Genomic DNA, 24,794 nt, shown 5'->3' with positions numbered 1-24,794 from the left:
TGCTTTGTGCAGTAGCTTGCGCAACCAAAGAACTTTCTCGTAGTGCTTTATTATTTTTAACGAGACAGGCCGAGCACTTCTTGATAAACATTTTTTCCTTGAAGCAGTAATCCTACTTAAACTTTTTACCTTGTCCCTACAGCATACCACTAGGAAGTTCATAACAAAACTGATTTTCTCTTAAAGCGCTAGTCATGTCAGTACATATAGCAAGGGATGCATTGTGATTGCTATGACTGGAAATAAATTGGAAGTGCCATGTTAATATGCAGGCTTAGGATTTTAAGAAGAAAACTTTTCTAAAGTATTTTCTGGGATGTCTAATTTCTTTCAAACTAAAATAATTGTATGTATTAATGTCTGTTGTAATGGAAATGTTAGTAGTGTTTGGTCCTGATGCCTACCCCTGACAATATTTCCATGCAGCGGCTCTACTTTGCCATGGCCAGATGACAGGCAGCAGGTTGTGACAGATATAAACAAAAAAGCCAAGATTAATCCAGGCAATCTCAGAAGGAAAGCAGTCCATGCAACTGTGCACTTGCCTTTGTTTTGAGCAAGGTGCAATGCATTCTGCTGCCTTGGCAAGTCCTTCTGGGGTAGCATTACAACAGTTCATTTGTAAAGGCGATTATTTTCTTTGATACAAGAATTACTAAAGATTTTAAGAGTGAGAGTTTGATTAATGGTAAGAATTTAATGAGAATCAGCAAATTCAGAGCCAACACTCCCATCTAAGTCAATCTCAGTGCTGTCCCTGCGTATCAGTGTGCTACAACAGGCTCTTTCATAGTCACATGATACTGGCCAGGGGACACACTTTCAGTAGATCTAATACAATGAAAAGAAAAACTGTCTTTTTCCCCCTGTGGTCTTAGATGCACATGTGGCTTTTCATACCACCCACATCATGTGTTCTGGGAATGAAAGACCCTTTGTGATGGGCACACACCAGCAGAGGCAACTTAACATCGATTAGGATTGTTAACTCAGTTTCCTAAAGCCTCCCAATGAACACTGTACAAAAAAAAGATCACATTGGTGGAGGCATGTGGTTGAAGGAATTGGATCAACGATATTATAAATAATTTACAGTACATACCTCTCATTTCCGCTCTACCCAGTTTAACTGTCATTTAATGGACATACTTTTTCTCTTTCCCTATAGAATGCAGTAAAACTTCAGGAGAGGCCTGATGATTACCAAAACACGTATCTTGCTGTGTATCTTGGATGGCCAAGGCATTCACAATTTTGTATTTGGAGGAGTCATCACAAGCCCTCTGAAAGCTGCAGCCACCTTTGTCCACTGCCTTTATGTCAGAAGACCAGCAAGAACTGTACCTCCCTGGTAATACTACCATGCAACGTATGTCTTTATCCTCAAGGCCTGAGCTGCCTCTGAATGTACCTGCCCAGGCAGAAGGTAAGCAGCCATCAATCAAAGGTCACATTTTACAGATTTGGAGAATGCATCCTATGTATGTTCTCAAGAGAAAGAAATTCTCAGGCTCCTGATTTGAAGCTGCAAGTTAACAGTGCAGCTCCAAGTTGACTGCACAGCTTCAACTAGCAGCAGTTCTCTATCTAAGCACGGGAATATCCCTCCTTGAAAGAGTATTTCATGACTTGAATTGTGCCCAAGGACAGCAGTCCAGTTTGGAAACAAAAATGTGTCTTTGCTGCAGGGCGTAGTTTTAGGGTACACATAAAAGGATCAACCAGATATTTTCAAAGTTCAACAACCAAAACTGTATCACCAATTTGGGTAACCCAAGAACTGGCCAGCTGTGGGAATGCCCTCCCATCCCTTAAAAATAAAACAAAGAACACAGGCAAAGAATTTAACAATTTTATTAAAAACTGTACCAGTTATTAGAAAAAAAATCCAAGTATTAAAGTATTAAAAAGCACCAAAGAAAGAAAGCACAAAGCAAATATACTGCACAGATACAAAAAAAAAAAAAAAAAGGAGCACTGCCCAGTCACCATTGGTACAGGCAGGAGTCCTGGAGGCACACAACCAGGATAAACAAAATGCTACATTCTCACTGGGTCTCAGTCCATGGCAAAGAAGGTGTGTGCACTTCAGGACTAATCCAGACAGAAATCTCACAGGAGAGCATCAGATTTACTTCTGCAGCAGGACAGTATAATATTCTGTTGAACATTAGAAACCATGGGGAAACCCTCCACTGAGGGTAATGGAAAGTTTATTAAATACACTGCAAATTCTAGCTCGTTTTACCATTTTGGTTTTCCAGATGAAGGACTCTGAAGTTTTAAAAAAGAAAAACCAAATGTATCCCATAAAAGTAGAAAAATCATGCAGGAGAAGGGAGAAAATGCGAATCCATATTTCACAGTATTCTCATCAGTGAATTTTACCTAGAAACATGGGAGACTGTACTACATACCATTGAAGAGAATGGAAGAAGAAATACATGGTAAGTTTTACCAAAAACAAAACAAAACAAAACAACATTCTAGACACCCCAACTCAAATTTAGTGGCAGGTTTTTCAAATATACCCAGTGGAAACAGACATTCAAATCCCTTGGGCTGTTTTGAAATTTCTCAATTAGAAGCCTAGCTTCTGACTTTTATTGAAGAAGATACTGACAGTGTTGTCTTTATGTCACACCAGTCTCTCCCCCTTTTGCCATTAGAATTGCCTTTCATAATAGTCTGATAAAAAATGGAGCTGAGGAATCTGTGACGATGCTCTCCTGGAGCTGTGTCTACAAATTAGGGAGACTCCTTTAGATTTAAGAATAACTTTATACATGCAAAATTTTCATAATAGATTTTAAAAACAGTTTAAGAATCTACCCTTCCCACCCCTCCATTCCCCAAAGGCAGCTAAGAGTCTGAAGACAGAACTGAAACATGGCTTTAAAAAACAGCCCACAGACATTAGGTTTCGCTTCCCAGAAACCAACTTCCAGCATGGGATTCACAGGAAGAGACCCTCCTTTCTGTGGCTAGGGGAAAGGTGAGGCACATGGAAGAAAGAAGGGGTAGGGGATGTCAGACTGCATTCAATTTAAGAACACACACATGCACACGCACGCGCACACACACAGGCACACACACACAATTACATTCCAGTGCATTTGATGTGTTTGGTCTTTTCTGCTTTTCCTGGTGGAGAAGAACTGAGCTGTGTAACACCTGCGTGAACACATGCAAACCAAAGAAACAGAGACCACTGAAGTCTATAGGAACTGTAAAAGATTGTTCTGTGATCTTTTATCAATTCCTTGAGGTATTTCTTCTTGCTAAAACAATCAAAGGCAACAGGTAGGCATTTTTATAATGATCACAAATGCCAGTTTGAGACAGACTCTTTTCAATGACATAATTAAAAACCTTTGTTGTCAAATTACGCTAATACTCTATAGTGCTTGGTCCATGTGCAGAGCTCCCATGAATATGGATGAGCAATCCATGGTCCTTTTACTTATAATCCTGAAGTAAATATAGCTGGTAAAATAAGGCAAGACCTCCACATTTCTGCATTCTTGTTCGGCTTCTAGCACATACGTTATGTGCTGTCTGTATTTTTCCCTTTAAAAATACCCTCAATAGCACACCATCCAGCCTGTCACAGTCTCACCATTCCCACAGCTTCAGCAGAGATATTGGTCAGGACCAGTAGCAGAAGGATGGAATTCATTTTACAGAGTTGAGGGGGTCGCAATGCAACAACTGCCTCAAGTCATTTTCCTTTTTCTTATAAAAGAAACTCCCAGACCTACTAATGGGCAGAATCTGCAGTTTCCCAGAAGAGTGCCAAGCCCCATGCTGAATGAAGTTCAGTCTTGGGTACAGCTCCAGTGACTGCTATGGAGCAACTGCTATGGAGGACTGTAGTAACCTCACATGCACACATCTCATATAACTTTAATCCAAGTTTGGGGGGACAAAGAAAACAGCCAGTAGAAAAAAAGAAGTCTTTGCAATCACCCTTTCTATATCAAGAAGGACTGGGTTCTTCTCCTCTAGTCCTGTGCTGATACCTGTCTCCAAAGCAAAGGCTGATAGGGATGTTTCTTTCAGGACTCTTCTATGGATAGTTTAGCCAACAACCGTCTAATCCCGACCAGCTATTTAAACTGAGATATGTTATGCAGGAATTCAGCGCTACCAGAGATTATCAGCACCTTGGGAGAAGTCTGCAGCCCCACATACAAATCCAATGGCAACCCCTTCTATGCAAATTCATTGCCTCTTCTGCCTCTGTTGTATCCTACTTACGGCAGTTTGCAGCTATCCCTGGGCAATCACTTTGTGATTACTGGCTCAGCTTTCAAGAATTGCAGGAAACAAAAGTAAAACTAACTATTCCCTACTAGCACCAGGCCTACCGGATCCCAGGATGGCCAGGGTTACAAGATACTCAAAAGGGTGGGAAGCTGGGAAGGGATGCCAAGACCTCCATCCATCTCTTAAGGAGAGCTGAGGTCTGAAGCTGTTCTGGAGATGTGTGAAAGGCAAGCAAGACACTTCAACACTGCTGCTACCATCAGCAGCAGCTCAAACTTTTTCTTAAGAACTGCTTGCTAAAATTAGGAATCTGTTTTAGAAGGAAGATCCATCTGCTCTCCCTAAATTGTTAGACTGTAGTTTTACAACACAGAGGGAAACAGTATCCCAGTCCTTTTGCCAAGACAACCTGGTATCAAAAGATTCTAGCATACTCCTTCACCAACAGGACTTAGTCCACATTCCTTGGAAGTGGCTCCCCAAACAATCAGCCTATGTCTTCAGTCACACTATAAGAGGCTCTCTGAGGGGAAGATCTCCTCAGTGCATGCTGAATGGTACTCACTAACATGGAATGGGTGACAAACAAAAGGGTGATCACATGAGGGATGTGCATCTGTGTATTTGTTGATAAACATGTGAAATCTCCCCAACCTCCAGAGAAGACAGAATCATCTGACCAGGCCAGAAGGAAAAAAGAAATAACAAGTACCCACTATTTCCTCAAGTAGGTGAGACTATAAGCATGAAGCAGCTACTTTTCCTCAAGTAAATAGCCAGCCTGCCCCTGAAAATCTACATAAAGCAAAATAAGACTTTTGGGTTGACAGAGCATATTTCCTTTCTCCAAGATATGCAGATATGGAATATAATTAAAATATATTATCAGTGATTGCAAATCTCTGGCAACAGTAACCACCATGCACATTGCAGGAAGTCAGCCTTTGTCTAGGATTAGCCCTATGTCTCCAATGAAGTATTGTTGTTCAAGGAGGTTTTAACTTAAAACCCTGGCATGACCAGTTTTGATAAGTTTGTTGTTACACTGGGAAATACGGACTGGCAAAGATGTGTCTTTCCCTGAGCCAAATGATTCTATTCAGGCAGTCGGCCTGACTGCAGAACAATTCCAGGTGTTTGTTTCTCCACCTCGAGAACGGTCTTATCCTAGATAAACTGGTAAGGTCGCAACACCAGAAAGTGCCAATACCAGATCTATCTTTCCAGCTTACGTATCCAGAGCAGACACCGGCATTATTGGCCTGTTTGGTAGTCAAGTCAAGGCAGAAGGGAAGGGGAAAGCTCACAATGGTTTTTAGCTGTCGGGTGCACTTGCTGAGTCTTTCATAGTTTGCAGGGCTGTTAGGATGAAACTTTGATCTACTCTTTGTGACTGTGCCTGATAAAGGGGCCCTGGTATCCAGTGACAAAATGCAAGCATCATGTCCTAGAGTATGCTGTCAGGCAGCACTGCTGTGTTGCTTCCTGAGCCTCAGCACTTCCACTCCAGCCTCCTCAAGACCTTCCATTTTAAGAGTCCTCCCCTTAGCATCCAGCTTCCCAGGGGGCCCCAATTCAGTCTGTGCTTGCACTACTCCTCAGGCTTTCCCCCATTAAAGTCCTCATTCTCCAGTGACCAGCGTTTACTCCAAGCAGACTGTGCAAGGCAAGGCATGGAAAGCCTCATCTCTGCAAACGGGGGTCGAGAGCGGTTTCCATGCTGCCGCGGCATAGTCGGCAAAAGGTATCACTTGTATCCCTCTGGGTAACTCTGTAGTGCACATGCTTAAAGAAACAATACAAAAACAAAAACAACCCCTCTCCCCCCAAGAACCTTCCACCCTCCTAAAACCCACCCCCTAAAATATTACTTGAGATTAATTTGTATGAATTATTAATCATCCTGGACAAACATATTACTCTAGCACTAGCTAGAAAAATAACAGAAGAGGAGAAAAAAAGCTTTTCTCACATAAACTCTCATTATGTTAAAAGAGAGTGACTGTGAATATACAAAAGTGAAAAAGGCTTTTGGACCTCTTTCATGGAGCTAAAGCACATTTTGCCACAGTAAAGCAGGCTGCAAATCAAGAAAATGGGGCTGGGAAAGAGGGAGAAAGTCCAAATTTAACTGTGTTCAGTAAATTGTTACCAGACACGACAGTGCAATGATGAGATTATACAAAATACCAGAGAAAGCATGAATTAGAGAAGGATATGCAGAGAGGGGTGGAGAAGAAAGTGTATGTGCAAGTAAACTACTCTTCCCGTACAGTAATGCTTATTTTTCAGAGTGGACCAAGAGCAGAAGAATTTCTCAGTATCTGAAATCAACATTTGTAACAGGGCTGAAGAACAATTCTCTGGACAGATCTTCCTCAAGCTAGTTTTATAATTTCAGATCTACAACAAGTTGCAGTGGAAATATGGAAATGGTCTGAAAAAAATAAAATCTGTATTGGTTTTCTGTTAAAATTTTACCGTAGTTACCACTGGGTTTGTGAATTAATGATACTTAAGGCTACACAGAAGTAGCCTTAGATCTTTAAGGTTATTTCCTTTTGGTAGGGAAATTTCCCTGCACTGGTCCAATAATGTCAGTCATACGGACAAACTTCTGAGTGCATACAAACCAGGAACTGCAAGGAGATCTCCCTTAAAGTAATATTATTGCTGCTAGTCAGTATATGCTTACAGCAGCCTTCAAACATTACTTAGTGGAGTAATGGATAGACTGTACAGTGTGTGTCAAACTAGCTGCTAATTCATTTCCCTGCCAAATCCTGAAGCAATTTTACCAGATGCCTGGGACCTAAGCCTTCCTAACCAACCACATTATGGTAAGAGGAAAGAAAAGAACAAAACAAACACCCATCATAACACTAATAAAAGCATATACATTAGCATTGTAGAAGAATGATGCTTGTGTCATATTCCACGGTTTTCAGTTTCTTGCTGGCTTATGGGCATTGCGAACACTCAACTGGAAGTAAACAGTGGTGGAAATTAATAGCCACCAGTAACTTCAGAAAGGCTTTTAAGAATGTTGTACTGAAACAGTTTGGTCTATCAGTGGCCATGACAAAGAACAACTTCATGTGAGAGAGCTGCAACTGCTGCCCAATGGAAAGATTTAAGAGATTAGATTTCATTGTGATTTTCTCTCACATAAGATACAAAGAAATAAACCCACTCAGAAAACAAGTAAGCCGCTGGATATAAACTATTCGCATGTTTCATTGCTAAAAAGAACTTTCTTCTTGGAGGAATCAAGCACCACCTCTGCTCGTGAAAACACCCACAGTATGTTTAGAGTCATCAATTCCGACATCACCTTTAACTAGCAGCCAAAATGACACTCCTGCAGTCTATCACTGACTAACGAACAGGGCAGAGGAAGCTGTTAGCCTAATACCTGCCTCTCCTGCACAGAGGTTACCGGTGCGGGGAACCAGCAGCAAGCTTTACCAAACACACCCACATTCTGGCTTTCCTTCGACAGTGTTGGACAAGAGCTCCCTGCCTCGCAAGGCAGGGAGCAGCAAAGAGGAGTCCATAAAACCCCAAACTTGAAGACGAGTAGAAGAATTTCAGAGTCCTCACATCCGGCCGGCGGTGTGCATGTCTCTCCCCTGAACCAGTGTTTGTTCAGTGCTCCCTGCAGACTGGATGTGGCCTGAAACAGGTGGGTGAAGCTCACCTCTGCCCAGTGTGGTTCCTGTTCGCCTCCACATTTAAGGCCAAGTTGTGTAGAAAGAGAAAAAGCTGCCACCACACTTGATTTCTGTTCTGCTGATGCTGTAGAGGAGAACAGTTGAAACAAAGTTATTTATATTTCTAAAATTGCAACATACCACTTCTCTTTTCCAATAACAACTCAGTTACACTTTTCAAGAGCAGACACTTTAATCCCATCAGCATAACAAGGGGGTGCAGCAAGGGATGAGGGGAGAGAGGGAAATGATAAGTTCTCCAGAAATAATTGTAGCTCTAACATTACAAAAAGAAAAGAGCAGACCCTTTATGCATTGTGCACAAGAGGATTAAACTTTTTTTTTTGCTTGTAGGATTTTGCAGAGTTTAGCCAAGTGCTGTTTTTAATCAGATTGGCTTCTGAGCCTTTCAAAAGCCCCAGCTGCATGAACAAACAACCTTTTTTTTTTTTTTTTTAAAAAAAAGCCCCCCTTCACCCCAAAAGTTAAAAAAAAGAAAAAAATATAACTGGTGATCCATCTGTAAGTGATTTGACACCGTGAAGGTCAAAGGGTTAATCTTCAATTTAAACCACACTGCTGAGACAGCAAAACTCTGATTTCATCTAGTACAAGAAAACACATTCGTGCACACACACACTCCCCCGCCCTCCCCCCACCACATTTTCCTTCCCAGCATCTCCAAGATAATACTGCCCTTTTTATAGCCACTTTTGACAGTAAGCCATAAATAATCAGCCTTGGAGCCCTTTCCTACTGACTGGAGCCAATTAAACCTTAAGCAAGAACATACTTGAAAACACACAAAAAACCCAAACCAAGAGGTTATTTCAGGTCCCATTGTCAGGGAAGAAACATGGGAGTTGAGTTTCAGGGGGACACCAGGCTCCATAATGCAGCTTTGGGGCAGGGACACTGTTCCTTCTTTTGTTGTGTGTAATCGCCCTGCAAAAGTGGCTCCTATTATCCCCCCACCTTCCCGCACTTTAATGGCATCTCATACAAACAGGTGGGTTTCTCTTTACATTGCCCAGCCTGGGATACTATTTCACCTCAATAACCACCCCTCTATTAGAAGTCAGGCTTTGTTTTCTCCTCCAGAATTCCATATTTGCTAAGCAGGACTGATCATTTCTGGAAAACAAACCAGCCCCAGCCCCAGTCCCCCACCCCCGTCCCCAGCAGACAAGGAAACAGAAGACTGGCTTCCAACAACTCTGCCTCAGCACACAGGAGTTCATGAGAGCACTGAAGCACATTATATGAACAAGATGTTTCAACTTAGAGTAGCCCAACAGGGCAGAACAACAGGGTTGCAAGGCATTCTTTATGTAATCACAAATAAGAGAGAGCTGCAACTGGAGTTAGTATACTGGAGACGTGTCAATAGGCGGTTCTTCAAAGCCCTCCCCTACATTGGTTATGTTTGTATCTCAGCATGGGCAGATCCGTGCCCACAAATCACAAGCACACACCAGACGGGCTTCAGAAAACCTGTGCTCACCTTGCATTTTAGCAGTGGTTCGTCCTGCTTACCGTCAAGACCGAATGGTTGTCTCCTGGATTTAGAGGAGTTCACACAGCTCTAATCACGCATTTCGACACCCGTCTGTTTGGCGCATAGCCCACAGATGGGAACTCTAGAGCCTGGTATCACTTATTTCAAAGAAACCAGCCCCGATTGTCCAGACATGGCTGGGTTTACATGAAAACAAGTCTTTCATAAACTATCCTCTGTGGCTGGGTTACCAACGCCCGAGTTGTTCTCAAAAAGCAAGATGCTTGTTGTTTTGCTGCTCACCTCTCAGTTTGACCAGGCTTGTCCTTCCTTGTCAAACAAACTCAGAGATTTTTCTCACCCTTTTCCACACTTCCAAGCCTGCTCAAACACGCATGTGGAACCACAATGTTCTGATGACATCTAGATACCATGTTTTTACCAAGCTATCGTGGCTTAAGCTGAATAATCCTTAAAGGGAGATCTTCCATGTAGCACGTCAATGAAGCAGCGTGCAAGCACAATAACTTCTGCTGCAGTTTCCACAAACAGAGAACTATGCTAGGAGAGCAGAATGGACAAACATACTGGAGGTGCTCTGAAGGCAATACTGTCACTTTGGCAGATAATTTCATTCCACTGGCAACCAAAAGGGTAAAGAAGTGTCTTATAGGGAGCTAGTATAGGAAATGTAAAAGGAAGTTTAAAAACTGGTATCTAAATCCTGAACTTGAAATACATCTCAGCTGATCTGGCATGTACAATTTCTACTACTCCACCCTGTCAGAAGGACAACTATGTGCAGGAACCCCCGTATTTAATGTCCCACTTCATGTAGGAGACTGCTTTGGGCTTCTCACACACCTTAAGAGATTTCTAAACACTCTCTCTACTCTTGAAGTTCTAAATGTCACAATGTCACCTTAGAAGCAATGATTCTTTGTTCTTTGCTGTGATAGGTTAGAAAAAGGGAAAAAAGAAAGGAAAAAAGGAAAAAGGGAAAAAAGGAAAAAAGGAAAAAGGGAAAAAGGGAAAAAAGGAAAAAAGGAAAAAAGGAAAAAAGGAAAAAAGGAAAAAGAAGGTTGTATTCAGGGAAAAACAGTGGAAGGAGAGAGCTCATGTTCCTCCTTTTTATTATTTATTTATTTAAGAGGAAAAGGACTTTGAAAGAGTATTGGATTTTGGTTTTGTTTGGTAAATATGACTTAGATATTTACTTTCAGAAGGGCTACAGATTTGCAAGAGAACCAGTGGGATGTAGTATCACAAGCACTAATTCTAAAATTTTTTTTTTTTTTTTAATATTCATACTCTACCATGTTAATTTCACTGCCTATTTAAGCTACTTTTTTGGTACAGCATTTTCTTCTTTCTCCAGTTAAAAATGTTTCCTACTATTTACCTGATACACTCAATGAGCTTACCACACAAGGAAGAGCTCAATAAGAATTATTTCAGCCTTGTTTTCCCTTCCTTATAAAAGTTTAAGATCTCATATCACTTTGTGAAGGACATTTATACCATTAATTTTGTTTTGAAGTTAAAAAATGGAGCACTAGGCAACCTATTGCCTACAGCCTCTCAGCAGGCCGAGGGCAGCTTTCTAGGTTTTATTCTTAGACTGCAGGGCTTCTATTTTCCTGGGTCCATATTTAGCCGGCATTTCCTTCCATGGGGTTGCAGTTCAGACACACTTTCACTGGCTTGCAGACTGAAGTAGCCTGCTCGCACTGTCCTCTCCTTGCACTAATTCTGGAAAGTGAACCAGAGCAGGAACGTGATTAAGACCAGAGCTAATCTGGCAAAAAAGCTACCTCTACTATTGATCAGGTCATCCCTAATCCATCTGATCCACATCACTATGTAGTCAAACTGATGCTTGTGCCAGCACAACAGAAAGGCAGCCTGAGAAAAGAGGAGCAAGCTGGACTGCTTCCATCAGTGGCAAGCCTAGCTACCACGGCTTACAAAACTATGGCTTCACTGCTGGGCTGAGCTGCTTTCTGCGGCACCAGTTCAGTGTGGGGCAAGAGCCGCAGATATTCTTTGCAATAGAGATAGAGAAACCAATTTATAGAAAGATCTGTCTGAGCCTAAAAAAAAAGTACTTTTTGAAAGTTTCAGTAGCTTTTCCCTAGATATGCCTCTGCCAAGACCAAAATACTCAAATATCTCAGGACTGTTTTCTTTTTTTTGAGGGGGGTGTTGGGATTTATTTTTATTTTTGGTGTTTGTGGTATAGTTCAGCTGCCAGGAAGGACAGAAAGTCCCGGAGAATGACTCCATGAATTCTACATCTGATTTTTTTCAGATGTGGTATGTTTCAAGTCAACTCTTACAGACTCAAGGCTATTGTGGCACAGGTTTATGTTTTTCCTAAGCTTTGCTACGCTGATTGCACCTTCACCAAAGCATTTCAATCCTCAGAATCACTACTGCAGTAAGGTATCAGGGATGAACACTTTGCTACCTCCATGTAGCAGTAACACAAGGAACATTTCAAACCTCCTTTCCCAAGACGGAAAGAAACCCCTTTTGCCCTCTACACTAGCTGAGACTGAAGAAAACTAGAGTTGTGAATACAGTAAGTCAACACAAAGCTGGAAACACATAAAAACATTTCCTATCACAGCTGCTGCTTTTTGAAGGGGATATCCTTAAGAGACTGTCTGTCTGAGATGTTAGCATGAATGCTTCAGTGAGTCACAAGGAAAGGGCATTTTACAGGAAAAGTGTACTATGCAGAAGTAACAGTACATTAGCAAACCCTACTCCATGAACTGTACTGGTAAAAGCCAGAAAACTGGTAAACAAACACATAAAAATTGCAAGAACCTTACTGGAAACAAAAAAAAGAGAGACAGAACTGACCTGACACTTGTTCCTTCCCCATAATTATTACTCCTAATACATGTTTAACACTGTCAGTGTACAAATATACATCTGTCAAACACCACCCCAGATATCAAAAGCTTTTTGCTCCTTTCAAGCCCCTGAACGTGGTGCTCAAGGGAAGAATAGTATGGGTAATACACCTGAAAGAAAATTCTGTCCCTCTGCCAGCTCCTTGAGTCCTTAGGCATAAAGATTTAATAGATGAATAGGATTCACATTTCCATCTGATGGAAGTGCCACTAATATCTTTGAAAAAGAATATGTTCATCATATACACCTATTGTATGCGGGTATGGCACATTCCTATCACACATACAGAATCATGCACCTGACTGCCCTCTGCAGCTTGTGGGCAATTTTTGACTTCGCTTCATGGTTTGCAGATCATTAAGGGTCAAAGTCCGATCCTGTCTTAACTGGAAAGTTTAAAATATGGACATAAATGGCAATATTATAGCAAAAGAAGAATACTGGCCTATGTGCACTTAAAAACATCATTCTTCCTTTAATGACTAATACAAGCATTAGCAGTAAGTTGTTGGGGTTTTATTTATTCACTGAAAACAAAAATACTTGCACACCAGGAGCAGTTGCTGACTCATCGCTGAAGGCTGTTTTGGCTGCCAGGTGGCTGGAGGCGCATTGTGCTACCACAAAACATGCTTCAGCTCAGAAAGACTAGAAAGTCACAGTCCCCAAGGCAACAGAGGTTACAGAAGGTGTCCCCAGTTGGAGAGAGAAATGCAGGCCAGTGGAAGTCAAATCCAGATCTTTCCAGCTGTGATTCCGAATGACTGAAGAATAATGCATGTTTAAAAAATTAAAAAAGGAAAAGAAGGAGACAGCAACAGAGAACAAATGAAAGAGGAGCTTGGCGGCACAAGGGAGGACAAGGCCCTTCCCGCCTTGCAGAGCCCCTGGCTTGGCTGCGATGGGCGACGTTTGTGGTGGAGGGAGACTCTCCCAAGTACGGTTCCCTTGGCCAGAGCCCCAGCTGCGCTTCGTGAGGCGAGATAAGCAACACGTGTGCCTGTGAGGAGAAGGATGCGCAGGAGTGTGTGCAGGGAAACCTGGCGGGTTGGGACCCGGTGCAGGGCAGAGACCCACCCAGGTGTAGTGCTGGCCTGGGCAGCAGCGGACCTCAGATGGGCCCTGGGCACAGCGGGGCAGGTGAGCCCTTCCTGGGCTGTCTCGCAGCTCGAAAACAAGCAGGCAGCCGCTCGCTCGCGCCTTCCTCTTGTGCGAGGCTGCAGGAAGTGGAAGCAGACAGGCGCCATGGCAACAGGCAGCTGACTGTGAGCTGGGAAGGGCAGCCACCGGCCAGCGCTTTCCCAGGCCCGCTGCACCGGCCCGGGGCACGGGGAGTTATTTTCACCGCGGGGGTGGGAAAGGGGAGGAAAATAAGGGTCCTGCATTTCCACAGGCCGCACCTGGTACTGCCTCACCCTCAGGAGAGTGCCCGGGCAGGGCTTGCTCCTCTGCATTTCAGAGGTGAGGGTGCAGAAGAGAAGCCCAGGCCATCCCTCCGCTTCCGCAAAGGCTGAGGACAGCAGCACCCAGCCGGGCAGCGGAGGCAGATTTATTTACTCAGCATTTACACCAACTCCAAGGCACCATCCAGCGCGGGGGTGATCCCCCCTGGTGACTACAGCGTACCTCGGGGTTTCGATCAAAGTAAAACTTGGGAAGTTTTGCAGGACAACACCCCGGCGGGGCGAGCGTGCCGGGGGAGCCGCGGGCAGGCAGGTGCAGCACCGGAGCCTGCGGGCACAGCCGCCTCTCGTCAGCAGCTCGGATGACTCACAGGCTAAATTTAGCGAGCGATATAAACACGGCAGCCGCAGCGCAAACACTGCCCGGCAGATCCCTTCTCACGCACGGCGCCCTCAGCCCACGTCTCCTCGCTCACCGAGGTCAGTGCGGCCTTCGGGGGCTCTGGGCTGCTCGGAGGGACGGCTGCAGCTCCCCAGCACCAGCCGGGGGTAACGGGTTACATCAGAACGCCTCATTAGGGTTAACGGGAGTTGCCTCACTGCTTTATTTTTAGATTGCTATTCTTTTGGCTGTGGTGCAGTCCTCAGAAAGATTACTTTGCCATTGGCGAGGGTAGCTAGCAAGGAAAAAAAACCAACAAAACAGAGACTATAAAAGGCTAGCAGGACATTCCCCTTCAATGGCTTGAAACAAAGGAGGACTCCGCAGTTGGGCCCTTGCTTCCCTGCCTTTCCACCATAAAACTTAATTGAGTAAAATACAAACATACACACTCCTACCATAAATAATCAGTCCAAGCATCTCATCATCCCCCTAAGAGATGGCAGTATCTTAATAAGATCAACCAATCTAAGCATGGACTGGAGGCAGAACTACTGGGTTCCAGTCAGTGATCACTGCATGATCTCAGACAAGTTATAACCTGCATTTCCTACTCTCCCACACTAAAAAATAAGTGGGATATTACCACAATTATTTCTTAATTGAAAAATAATTTCTCAACTGTCTGACTGCTCTGAGTAGAAAGCACATCACCGCTGCCGTGGTTCATGTGGTACTGTGAGAACTGAAGAAATGGAACACAGCCTGCAAAGAACACTGGGATTTTACAGGAGAACAAGAAGTACTGTATGTTATTTAAAGCACACCATGAGACTGCAGGTGATGTCAGAAATACTGTAAAATAGTTCACTATATATCACTTGTACTGTCCCAAAGGATTATTCCATATCCTTTAGTAGCAGCAGTTGTGATGTTTTGAGATTGTAGCCCCACTGCCTGAAAACACACCACGTGAAGGATTCACAGCAGTCTGTTACAGAGTCCTCATTTCTCTCCTGTCACCAGGCTCCCTTATCCTCTGCCCACTTCCTCTACCAGAGTTAGGCAGGAAGTTTTGCTTTTTAACATTATCCACTTTTTCAAGCAGGAACAAAAGCCATAATATATTTAAATCTTTTGTCAGATGAAAGCATAGTGAAAAAGAATAGATTACGCTGATGCAAAAGTTCTGTTTTTTATTAAACTAATGCATAATGGTTGTATGCAACTACCACATCAGGAGTTCATACAGCCCAGCCTCCAACAGCAGCCTTTTGTGGCTGCCTGAGGAAAAGCAGAGAGGGCAAGTACATGCAATAGCTCCCCCTAATACTCGTTCAGCATCTAACTATTTTGAGCTTACGACTTCCTGAGTCAGATCTGGTTTCTGTTTACCTAGTGACCCTTTCTATGGCCATAAACATGCACCAGTTCCCCCGAACCCAGGTAAAGAACTGTGATGCACAATGTCTCTTGAAAAGGAGTTCCAGAGCTATTTATTGCATGAAAAAAAAACATATTTACTCTGAGCTGGCTCCTACTAGCTTGATTTGATTTTGCCTTTGTACTGGGATAAGCAAGTTTATCCATTCCTTCACATCACTTTTGATTTCTGTTTAATATTGCTGCCATATCCTCCTTGCTTTCTGTCTTAGTCTTATCAGTCCTAGGCCATTTTTTCTTTACACGTATGGAAATTTCATCATCCTTCTTGCCTTTCTCTGAACCTTTTACAGTTCTCCTGTATCATTTTTAGAGGAAGAAAGGAAACCAAAAGCGTATGCAACATTCAAAATATAGGAGAAACATGGATTTATGTTCTTGCTCTTCATTTCCTTTCTTAACACACCAAAGAATTTTATTTCATGTCAGAACTGAAGGGGTCAAGCAAGTTTCTTTTAACCTAATGTCAACTAATCAGCTCCACAGGCAGCAAGATTTGGGAAACATCAAAACAGGTGCAAGGCAAGGGGCAACAGGTTGCAGTGTCACATACTCATGAGGGAAGGTGCACTTCTAAGCCCACCACTTCCTTCACTGTCATTTGTCAAAATGGAAAAAAAAATCTAACAAAATTAAGAAAAAAGATATCTGTCCCCATTTTGCCATATCTAGATTCTGATTCCACTGACTGTGTGAACTCCTCTTCCCCGCTATGGCACACTCGATTCCTCAAGCCCAGTATCCCAGTTCTACAGCTTTGCCTCTCAGTCTTCCCAGCCTCATACCCAGCCTCTCCCCTGCCCTCTAAACTGGGCTCACCCACGTAGGGAATCCTCACTCTGGTTCTTTCCCATGCCATGCTCCTGCATCCTGAGCCAGAAACTCAAGTTCTGCACCAGTTGGCATCCCACAGCCAGAAGAGCTGAACAGAAGATCCCCTGCTTTGTGCAGCAGCAGCAGGGTCCAGCCAGCACTAGCTAGAAGCAGAGATCTTGAGATGTACTAACCTACTCTGGAAACAAATGGATGAAAGCACTTACCCCAAGTCTCAAAGAGACTGCAGGTACAAGTAAGGAGTTGCTGGTGCTACGGGCTCAGCTGCAGGACAGTTTGGGAATCTTTGCATTACATTATTAGAAAGCTTTTTGTTTTTTTTTCTTTTCTTTTAAAGTGAAGTCATAACAGTTTCTTGCAAACAATTCCGGTTAAAAAAGAAAAAAGTAACTGCTAAAAATTCCCTGAATGTCCTCAGTAAACAATGGAGAAAGCCTGGTGGAGTTTGGGATGAGTATTGCACATGTAATGCCGTGCACCCATCATCCTGCACTAAGAAGTTTCTGACAGGACACTCAGGCTCCCTGTTGCATAAGCAGAAGTGTCTCAGAGGATGCCTCAATAATTCTCATGAGACACAGAGGGGGAAAAGTATGCAAAACATAACAAGTTTCACTTTCAAAGGAAAATAATATTTCCTCCTGGACATTTTCAGTGTCATTAACTTGAGGCAATTGGGTACATGTCTGGTAGCTTGTCCATAACTGGTGGTTATAGGCATCCAGACTCCACAGGCTGCTTGGGCCCACAGCACAGTGACAGCAAGAGTTATTTGCTGAACCAAGCGGGGAATATTCAGAAACAAAGTTTTCTATAGCGAGATTCATGGAGGCTATTTGAGCATGGTCAGCATATCTAAATCAACTGCAGGATTCCTGATGTGTTGGAAAGGGGCTTTGTTGTTGTTTGTAATGCACTTATTTACTCAAGAAAGCTCAGCTCTGATTCAGCATCTGGTTCTCATTGAGGCTCAGCTTTTTTTAAACCAAGCTTTCCAGATGGGTTGACTGAAGCACAAGGAGGTCAAGAGACTTGTCTGAGGTCATACAGCAAGTCAGTGGCTCTGCTTGGACTGGAGCCCAGAACTGTTCAAGGCTACCACTCCTTGGCTCTTAAAGAGACAATTTTATCCCCTGTGAAGTGATCTTATCACCATGAAGAAGAAATGTGAAAAAATGGTCCCCTCAGAGCTGCAGCCTGCTTCGAAAGAGTTATTCTATTTGGAAAAAGCTGTAGCGTTCCAATGCCTTGGTGGATCAGGTCAAACCAGAGGGGTGTGATACTGATGTACGGTGTCATCCACCTCACACTTATATAACCCACATGCTCCTATAGGGTGGCTCTGCACTGCTGCTGCTTGTCTCTAGCTTTCTACTCACATTCCTTCCAGCAGCGTGTCAGATCACAAAATTCACTGTCCGTTGAAGCTGAAACCTCTCCTCAAGGCACAAGAGGTCAAGTACACTGAGGACCTGAGGAAGAGCCCAAGCAGTTGCTGCCATGGCCTGGACAAGCGAGCCCAGGCAGCACATCTCTGCTGACTGAGCAGCAGGTACCCGAAGCTCAGCTCCGCTCTCCATAGCGCTGAGTGTACCCTTCAAGCTCAGTCACAGGTGTTTGTTTTCCAAGGGCAGAGTGAGAAATGCATAACGGAGGAAACATTGCCAGAGGCTACACAGCCTCAGACAGGTAAAAGGTACTAAAGAACTTCAGAAGACATAGGTGGTCTCACGCATCATTCGAAGAGCTCTTCGGACACTGGATCAACTGCTGCTACTTCAGGAACACTGAGCTTTGCTCAATCCTTTCCTAATAAGTTAGGATCTTAAAAAGATTAAAGCCACAGAGTGCTAGGGAATGTCGTGTTATTGCTCTAGCACTGTTCTAAGGATGAAAAACCAGGTTTTAAACTACCGTATTCTGTTGAATATATTAATAGGAAATAAAACCCTGAAAATGGTGCACATGCCAAAAGCAAACATAGGTGCGGCCAATTTTCTTATTCTTACAAGATGCATACCCAAAAATCTTTTGTATAGCCAAGAACCACAAAACAAATACCACATAGCTCAGGGAGCCCAGGGAAGAGATAACAGTGACTCTCCAGGGTTCCCAGTGTGGGATGGGGTTAGACAATGCGTGTTGCCGAGTCCAATGACAACTCAATGACGTCAACCTCAGCAGCTATTGCCCATTCAGTTCCCTCTCGCAGCCAGGGATGTACAATAACCAGCAGCCTTTGTGTCAACACAGCCTTTCTGCCGCAGTAGCAAAATGAGAGCCATACCTGAACTGCTGGAGTGTCTCACAGAACTCAAGAGCCACGCGAGGACAACTCTTCAGCTGGCCAGATGATTTACTCCAACACAGAAAGTCTCTCCTAACTCCTGCTGAAGGAGCATGTACTCCTTTTCACAGGTTCACAGATAAAATGTTTTGTAGTCTCCAAAAAGGGGCACAGCTTGTTGAAAACCAGACTTGCTCTCTCTCAGGACTTCGCGAGACCACACTGGTGTGACTAACTTTGTGGTTTTCTAAATCTGATTCAAGACACCACTCTGGAAAGTTGGTTTTGACCAAATGGTTGAAACAGGCTGGAATTGGGCATCCAAATCTGGGATTAGTTTCACAGCAAGCTAAATGACAGCCCAGTTTTCCACGTCTCAGATTGCCCCTTCCAAACCACAACACACTGTAAACCAGTTCATGTGTCTCCGGAGAGACGTGCGTGCTTCTTCAGCAACCGGCTGGGAAGAGTCACTGCACACAGGACAGAGGGGCTCCTGCACGAGAGATCCATGCCAAAAGCCAAAGGAAATCCTCCACACAGGGTTGGGAGGGAAGGGACTGGGCATGACAATAAAACACTCCGTGGGGAAAAGTGCCTTGGACACTAATATGTGCCTCAGTACTTAGCTTTCCTGGCAGACAAGAAAGAATCCCTTAACAGCTCCAAATGCCAAGGCCTATCCCAGGGTCAGGCTGTGGAGAACCACTGGCTGAACTACTCCATCCTTGGTTAAGGTTTTGTATTTTTGTTTTGTTTTCGAATTTAATGGCTGAACAGCTCCCCCTCCTTTACTACTTGTTGCTCTTCCAGTCCAAACAAAGACAGCAGAGCTCCTCCTCTGCTGGCTGCACGATTGGGTAGTGCAGGCGGATGCTTTTGTTTACTAACTCTCCCACATGCTTGGCTGACGCGCAATTCGGCTGGCCGGGCAGTCCTGGCTGCAGTCCTGAGCATGGTACTGGGAGCCCCTGCAGCACACACAGCCGGCAGCTCACCGGCGGCTACGCGGCTGCAAAAGCCAGAGCAAGGGCAGTTTCAGAGGGTTTTGGGGGGGCATTCTCAGATGCGTTTCCAAGGCACAGACATCAGATAGGTACACTCCCCGCGATGAACAGGGTCAGGTTACAACCAGTTTCACCACTTCGCTCCAGGGCTCTTCCACTCCAGAGATGGCTAAACCTTTCCTTAACTGAGAGAACCTGGCTGGAGACAGCCGGCCCTTCAGCCGTTGCTAGTGAAAAGGTGGCACTGGGGAAAACCCCATTCAATCTAGTAACCTAAGGTAAAAAGCTTGCGGTGGTTCATCATTTTCTGTAGTTTGCAAAATGACATTCATAGCCCTATCTGCATGTCTACAGGTTAATCTTCCTGTTACAGCTTCTTTAATAGTCATGCTGTTTGAATATGAAGAATCCTATTTCCCTCATGTCTTTCATGTCACAAAGAGAACCAAAACTTTGCCCAGCCACAGGCCACGTTCTCTGACCAGGACAAAGACCCTCACTTACCTTTGAGAAGAATTGCAACAGATCCCACAGTTACAGAGCACTGACTCACTTGGAGTCACACTCTGAAGTCAGCAAGAATGTTAGCTTCTTCATATGCAAGTGGATACACACTCTACAACACCTTGTTGGACTTGCACGCAAATAGAAAAGTGCTACCTCCTGCTAAAGTTTGGCCACCTGCGCCAAACTCTGTATGGCTGGGATTTTCATTTCTTCATTATTCAACAGAGAAAGGAGGGCAAGGAAGAAAGAATCCGGGTTTTTAAGGATGCTGGGTTTATTTGGTTTCTTTGAAAAGCAGTGTTTCTTTTTTGTTGTTGTTGTTTTGTTTTTATAGAAGAAAAAAAAGATTCTGGAGTGTGGTTTTCAGACCCGATGGCATCTTACAGCTGTCTTTTGTTGTGAGGAAGTTAGTCACAAGTCTGAGACACTAGCTAGGACTGTCTCACAGAGGAGCTACTAGCAAGTCTAGCACAATCTAAATACACTCTGCAACACGTGAGACAACTATCCCTAAACAACAAGGAGTGTCAAAACAGACTCTGGGCTTGTTGTCATCTCCAAGATGAGGAACTGATATAAGCCACAGCCAGCCAGCTGTGCCACAGAAGAGACAATGCTGGTGGTGAGGAGGGTAGAGGAAAACAGTGAAAGCTGTAATAAAAAGCAAGAAGGAGACTGCTGGAGAAAGTACCAGTGACCCTGCTGCTGATGAACCAGAAGAGCTGGAATAGCAACAGCAACCTTCCCAAGCAGCAAATGCAATCCCACACACGCTCCTCTCTCCACCTGCCAATCTTTACAAAGAGCCACCAAACTAGCATAAGCAAAATACATAGGGATACCACGGCTTTCATCACTGCTGGCAGGCTGCTGCCTTAGGCAGCAGCCTGCTTGGCTGATGCCTGGAGCCAGGCTTCAGGAGCACCACTCCTGGATAAGTAAGCCCCCACCTTCCCCTTTGGAAACACCCTACCCTCTGTATGTGGAGCCGGTGGAACTGGTCTGCAATGCACTGCAACTTCCGTGCAATCTGCACCTCAGCACGCGCCTCCTGCTGACCTTCCTGAGGCTCCTCTTGGAGGTGTCGATCCAATGCAAAGCCAACTGGAGGGACGTGTAAACGGTAACCAGCATTCCCTACAAGACAGAGATCAGAAGAGTTGTTCTCCCAGCACAAGGAATAGCTCTTCTATTCGGTACACTTCATGCACGCTGAAAGAACTGCACATAATCCTGATTTTTTGACTCTTTTTAAAGTCCAGTTTCTGAAGCCCAAACAATGACCACGTACAAGCAAGCATGCTCAGCTTTTAAGTAGATTTATATCCATTAAGCAGAACATTGTGTTGCTTCCCCTAATCAAATGACTGATAGGATCTTGCACTTGGCTCTTTTTCCTTGTTTATAGTTCAACCAAGTGCTGAGGTGCTGGTTTTGTTTTTTCTACACTTTTTCCAACATTTCTGCCTCAAGTTGTCACCCGTTAAAGGTTACTGCATCTTTTCTGTCAGACTTCTCCGGCATTTAGTGGGACCGATATGAAATAAGGCTGGATCGGATATGCAGAGCTGAGTAGTGTCTTATCAGTTACTTATAAAATATTGCGTGGACATGCTACATATTTAACTCCAGGAAAGAACCTAAAAGCTGTCCCACTAAGCGTAAATTGTTGCATTTCTATCTCTCCACTGAAAACTTCCAGGAGCCTTCCCATGTGGATGAAACAGCACAAGAGGTTAAAAAAATGTAGGTAAATGGTAGGATATGAAGGATGGTGAACACTTGAATGTCTAGCACTACAATAAAATGTGACAGAACATGAAAAAGAAAAAAAGGGGGAGTATCAAGTACAGCAGAAGCAATGAGCAAGCGCCTAGATCCTGCAGTGACAAGCAAGGGTAAGAAGATACAAGTCATCTCTCCTCGGGGAGTATGAGAGAAGCAAAATAATTTAAGTCCTTCAATTAAATGCCCTAATGAAAGAAACTTTGCCTGATCGGGGAAGTGCTGAAGGGACAGTTTCCTTGCTGAAAAGCTGGTGACATTGGAGTGCTCTTACCATAGAAGAGTCTCCGGGGCTCTTCAGTGACTCCACAAGGCAACATAACATCCTGACTGGAAGAGGACGGGCTGAGTGTTTGAGTTGCCTTGTCCTGCTGCTCAGGATGCCTGACACCGGGACCACAGCAGTGTGTGAGGGGAAATAGTTGAAACCTCCCCAGAAGGCAGCTGTAGGACTGGTTCTGTGTGAAAATGCCTGTTGCAGTCATCTCACCAGGCTGACCTGCAAGTCCAAAGTCATCAGAGTGAAACACGTCATCGTCCAGCCCATCCAGGCTAGAATAGTCCTCTTCCAGGTAGCTGGGGCGATCCATTGCTCCTGCAATAAAGGGACATTTGATGAAACAGCTAAGACAAGAATCACATCCAGGAGACAACGCCTTCCGCTCGGACAGTAAGGCACAGGTCCTTCTTTCGTGCCTGCCTGCCCCCCTCCCTCCCAGTGCAGCCTGTCTGCATGGGCAGGAGAGGCAAGTGACTCAGTGGCGAAGATCAGGGCTTTGTGGAAAGTCCTCGAGTGCCTGGCCAGAGAGAGCCAAACTTAACACATCCAAGGCTCCACCCACGACTCCAATCCCACAACTGGTCACAAGGAGTGAGCCAACCCCTAGCCTCAGCACATCAAAACTGAAGAGACATGGTTGTAAAAAGCAACCCCAATCCCTCAAATTATCCTGTGCCAGTCAACTTCTTTGGGGTTTGCTCTGCTTTGGCCTGCTGCATGCGAACTTCATGGTATGCCCCATTCACTTTTTCCCCAACTGTTGATGAAGTAAAGCTCATAATCACAAGGCTGCGAGGCCAGGCTTTTAAGAAATCCCAGTGGTTGCAAACTCACAAGAGCTGGCAAAGCTGTCTCTGTGAAGCTCTCCATAACTTCTCCCTGTACGGGCCAACTTTCCCTTCGACTTCCCATTTCTTCCCTCAGCTCAACGGAAGACATCTCCCAAACTTGGCAACGCAGCCACTCCATTACCTGTCTCACCCCGAAGTCTATGTGCACTGTCAGTGCATTAGCTCGTCCAGCTGCTAAATGAAAAGACATTTGCCAGCATCAGGGTTTAAGTCAGGATTTCTGTAATTGCCATAGCAAGAGCTCCTGAGCTCTGCTGCAGCACAAAATTGGACAAAAATGGTAGAAGAAAAAAACAACAACACACAAACAAACCCTCTATTGCTATTTCAGAGCTCCTTGCAAAAAGACAGTCATTAGAAGCAGATTTACCAAAAAAGCCACGAGTCCCTTTACTGTTACCTGTGCATCTAACCCCATTGGAAGACAGTCTCCTAAGAGATCCATCTCCAGGCTTTCCACCCCGTTCCAAACAGGGCAGTGAAATTCAACTCTTCACGTCTCTTCCTTTGCTCTGGTTTGCGAGGGAGCATTTAACAGAACGGAAGACTAGCGAGAGGAATTTCAGGCCTGAAGGAGACATCAACAACAGCTTCGTAAGGACGTGCTCGGCGCTCCCATCTCCCCCCAGGTGAGCGGCGCCCACACCACCTGTAAGCGTGAGAGGAGACGAAGGGCCTGGCTGCTGCCAGAAGCCTCCCTGCAGGGCTCTGCGCTGTCACCCAGCCCGCCCGGAGCCCCCAGCGGCACGCGGCCAGCGGAGCAGCGAGCCTCGCTCTGCCCCCAGCACTCACGCCTCTTATTTCTTCCTCCTCCGGAGCGCTCGGCAGAGGCGCCTAAGGGACGGCTTGCCCCAGCCCCCCTGAATCTCTCCCCGCCGCCCGCAGGCACACGAGGGGCTCGGCGCCCGCAGCCCCGACACGCAGCGGCGGCGGGCGGGCAGCTGGGCGGGCTCGGCGCACACGTGCGTGCCAGCTCCCAAAACAAAGCTGGCCGCGAGCTGCGCCGCGCTCCGCCGCCTGCCGCCGGGGCTCCCCGCCGAGGCGCTGCCCCTCCCGCCGGCAGCCGGGACGGGACGGGACGAGACGAAGCCGCCGCCGCCGCCCCGGGGCACGGCGCCGCGCCCCCACACCGCTCCCTGACCGCCGGTACCGGGGCCGCAGCCCGGCGCTCCGCCGCCACGGGCACTCACCGCGGAGCGGGACCGGCCGAGCCGAGCCGAGCCGAGCCGAGCCGAGCCGCGACGGACGGACGGGCCGGGGCCGGGGCCGGGGCCGCCCCGGGAGCGGGAGCCGCCGCCGCCGCCTGCCCGCCCCGAAGTGCCGCCGCCGGGCGGGCCGCGAACAGCTGACGGCAGCACCGCCCCCGCCGCCCGCGGCCCGCCCCCGCCCGCCGCCCAATGGGGCAGCGCGGGGCGCCGGGGGCGGGGCGCGGCGCGAGGGGCAACGGCCGCGGCGCGTTAGGGGCGGGGGGGGCGGCGGGCTGAGGGGGAGCGGGGGGGCGGCCCCGGCCCCGGCCCCGGCCCCGGCCCCGGCCCCTTTCTCCTCATCCGCCCCTCACGGCGGACCCGGGTCCCCAGGGGAGGAGGAGAAGGCTCAGCCCGAGCGGCCGC

The 24,794-nt window shown here is 45.7% G+C and overlaps 1 protein-coding gene across 5 annotated transcripts in view; it reads right to left on the bottom strand.

The window, feature by feature from the left end:
- The window catches only part of BMF (Bcl2 modifying factor), a 74,431-nt gene extending 49,939 nt beyond the window's left edge, over positions 1-24,492 (bottom strand). Inside the window, exons 1-4 of one of the 5 annotated variants that reach the window (XM_040560348.1) lie at positions 23,585-23,909; positions 22,328-22,648; positions 21,242-21,405; positions 1,844-8,067 (exon numbers count right to left, since the gene is read on the bottom strand). In XM_040560348.1, the coding sequence (XP_040416282.1) occupies positions 7,966-8,067; positions 21,242-21,405; positions 22,328-22,643 (582 nt within the window). In that variant the 5' untranslated portion in view covers positions 22,644-22,648; positions 23,585-23,909 and the 3' untranslated portion in view covers positions 1,844-7,965. Of the gene's footprint in view, positions 1-1,843; positions 8,068-9,134; positions 11,233-11,691; positions 14,486-21,241; positions 21,406-22,327; positions 22,649-23,584; positions 23,919-24,374 lie in introns of those variants that run through there. The other 4 variants (XM_040560350.1, XM_040560349.1, XM_040560347.1 and 1 more) reach the window with 4 other exon arrangements.
- Positions 24,493-24,794: the final 302 nt, after the last annotated feature.

The sequence above is a fragment of the Cygnus olor genome, chromosome 5 (assembly GCF_009769625.2).
Source record: "Cygnus olor isolate bCygOlo1 chromosome 5, bCygOlo1.pri.v2, whole genome shotgun sequence".
In the NCBI taxonomy this organism is placed as follows: Eukaryota; Metazoa; Chordata; class Aves; order Anseriformes; family Anatidae; genus Cygnus; species Cygnus olor.
Note: the sequence above shows the minus strand (reverse complement) of the source record. Positions and strands in the feature narration are given on the sequence as shown.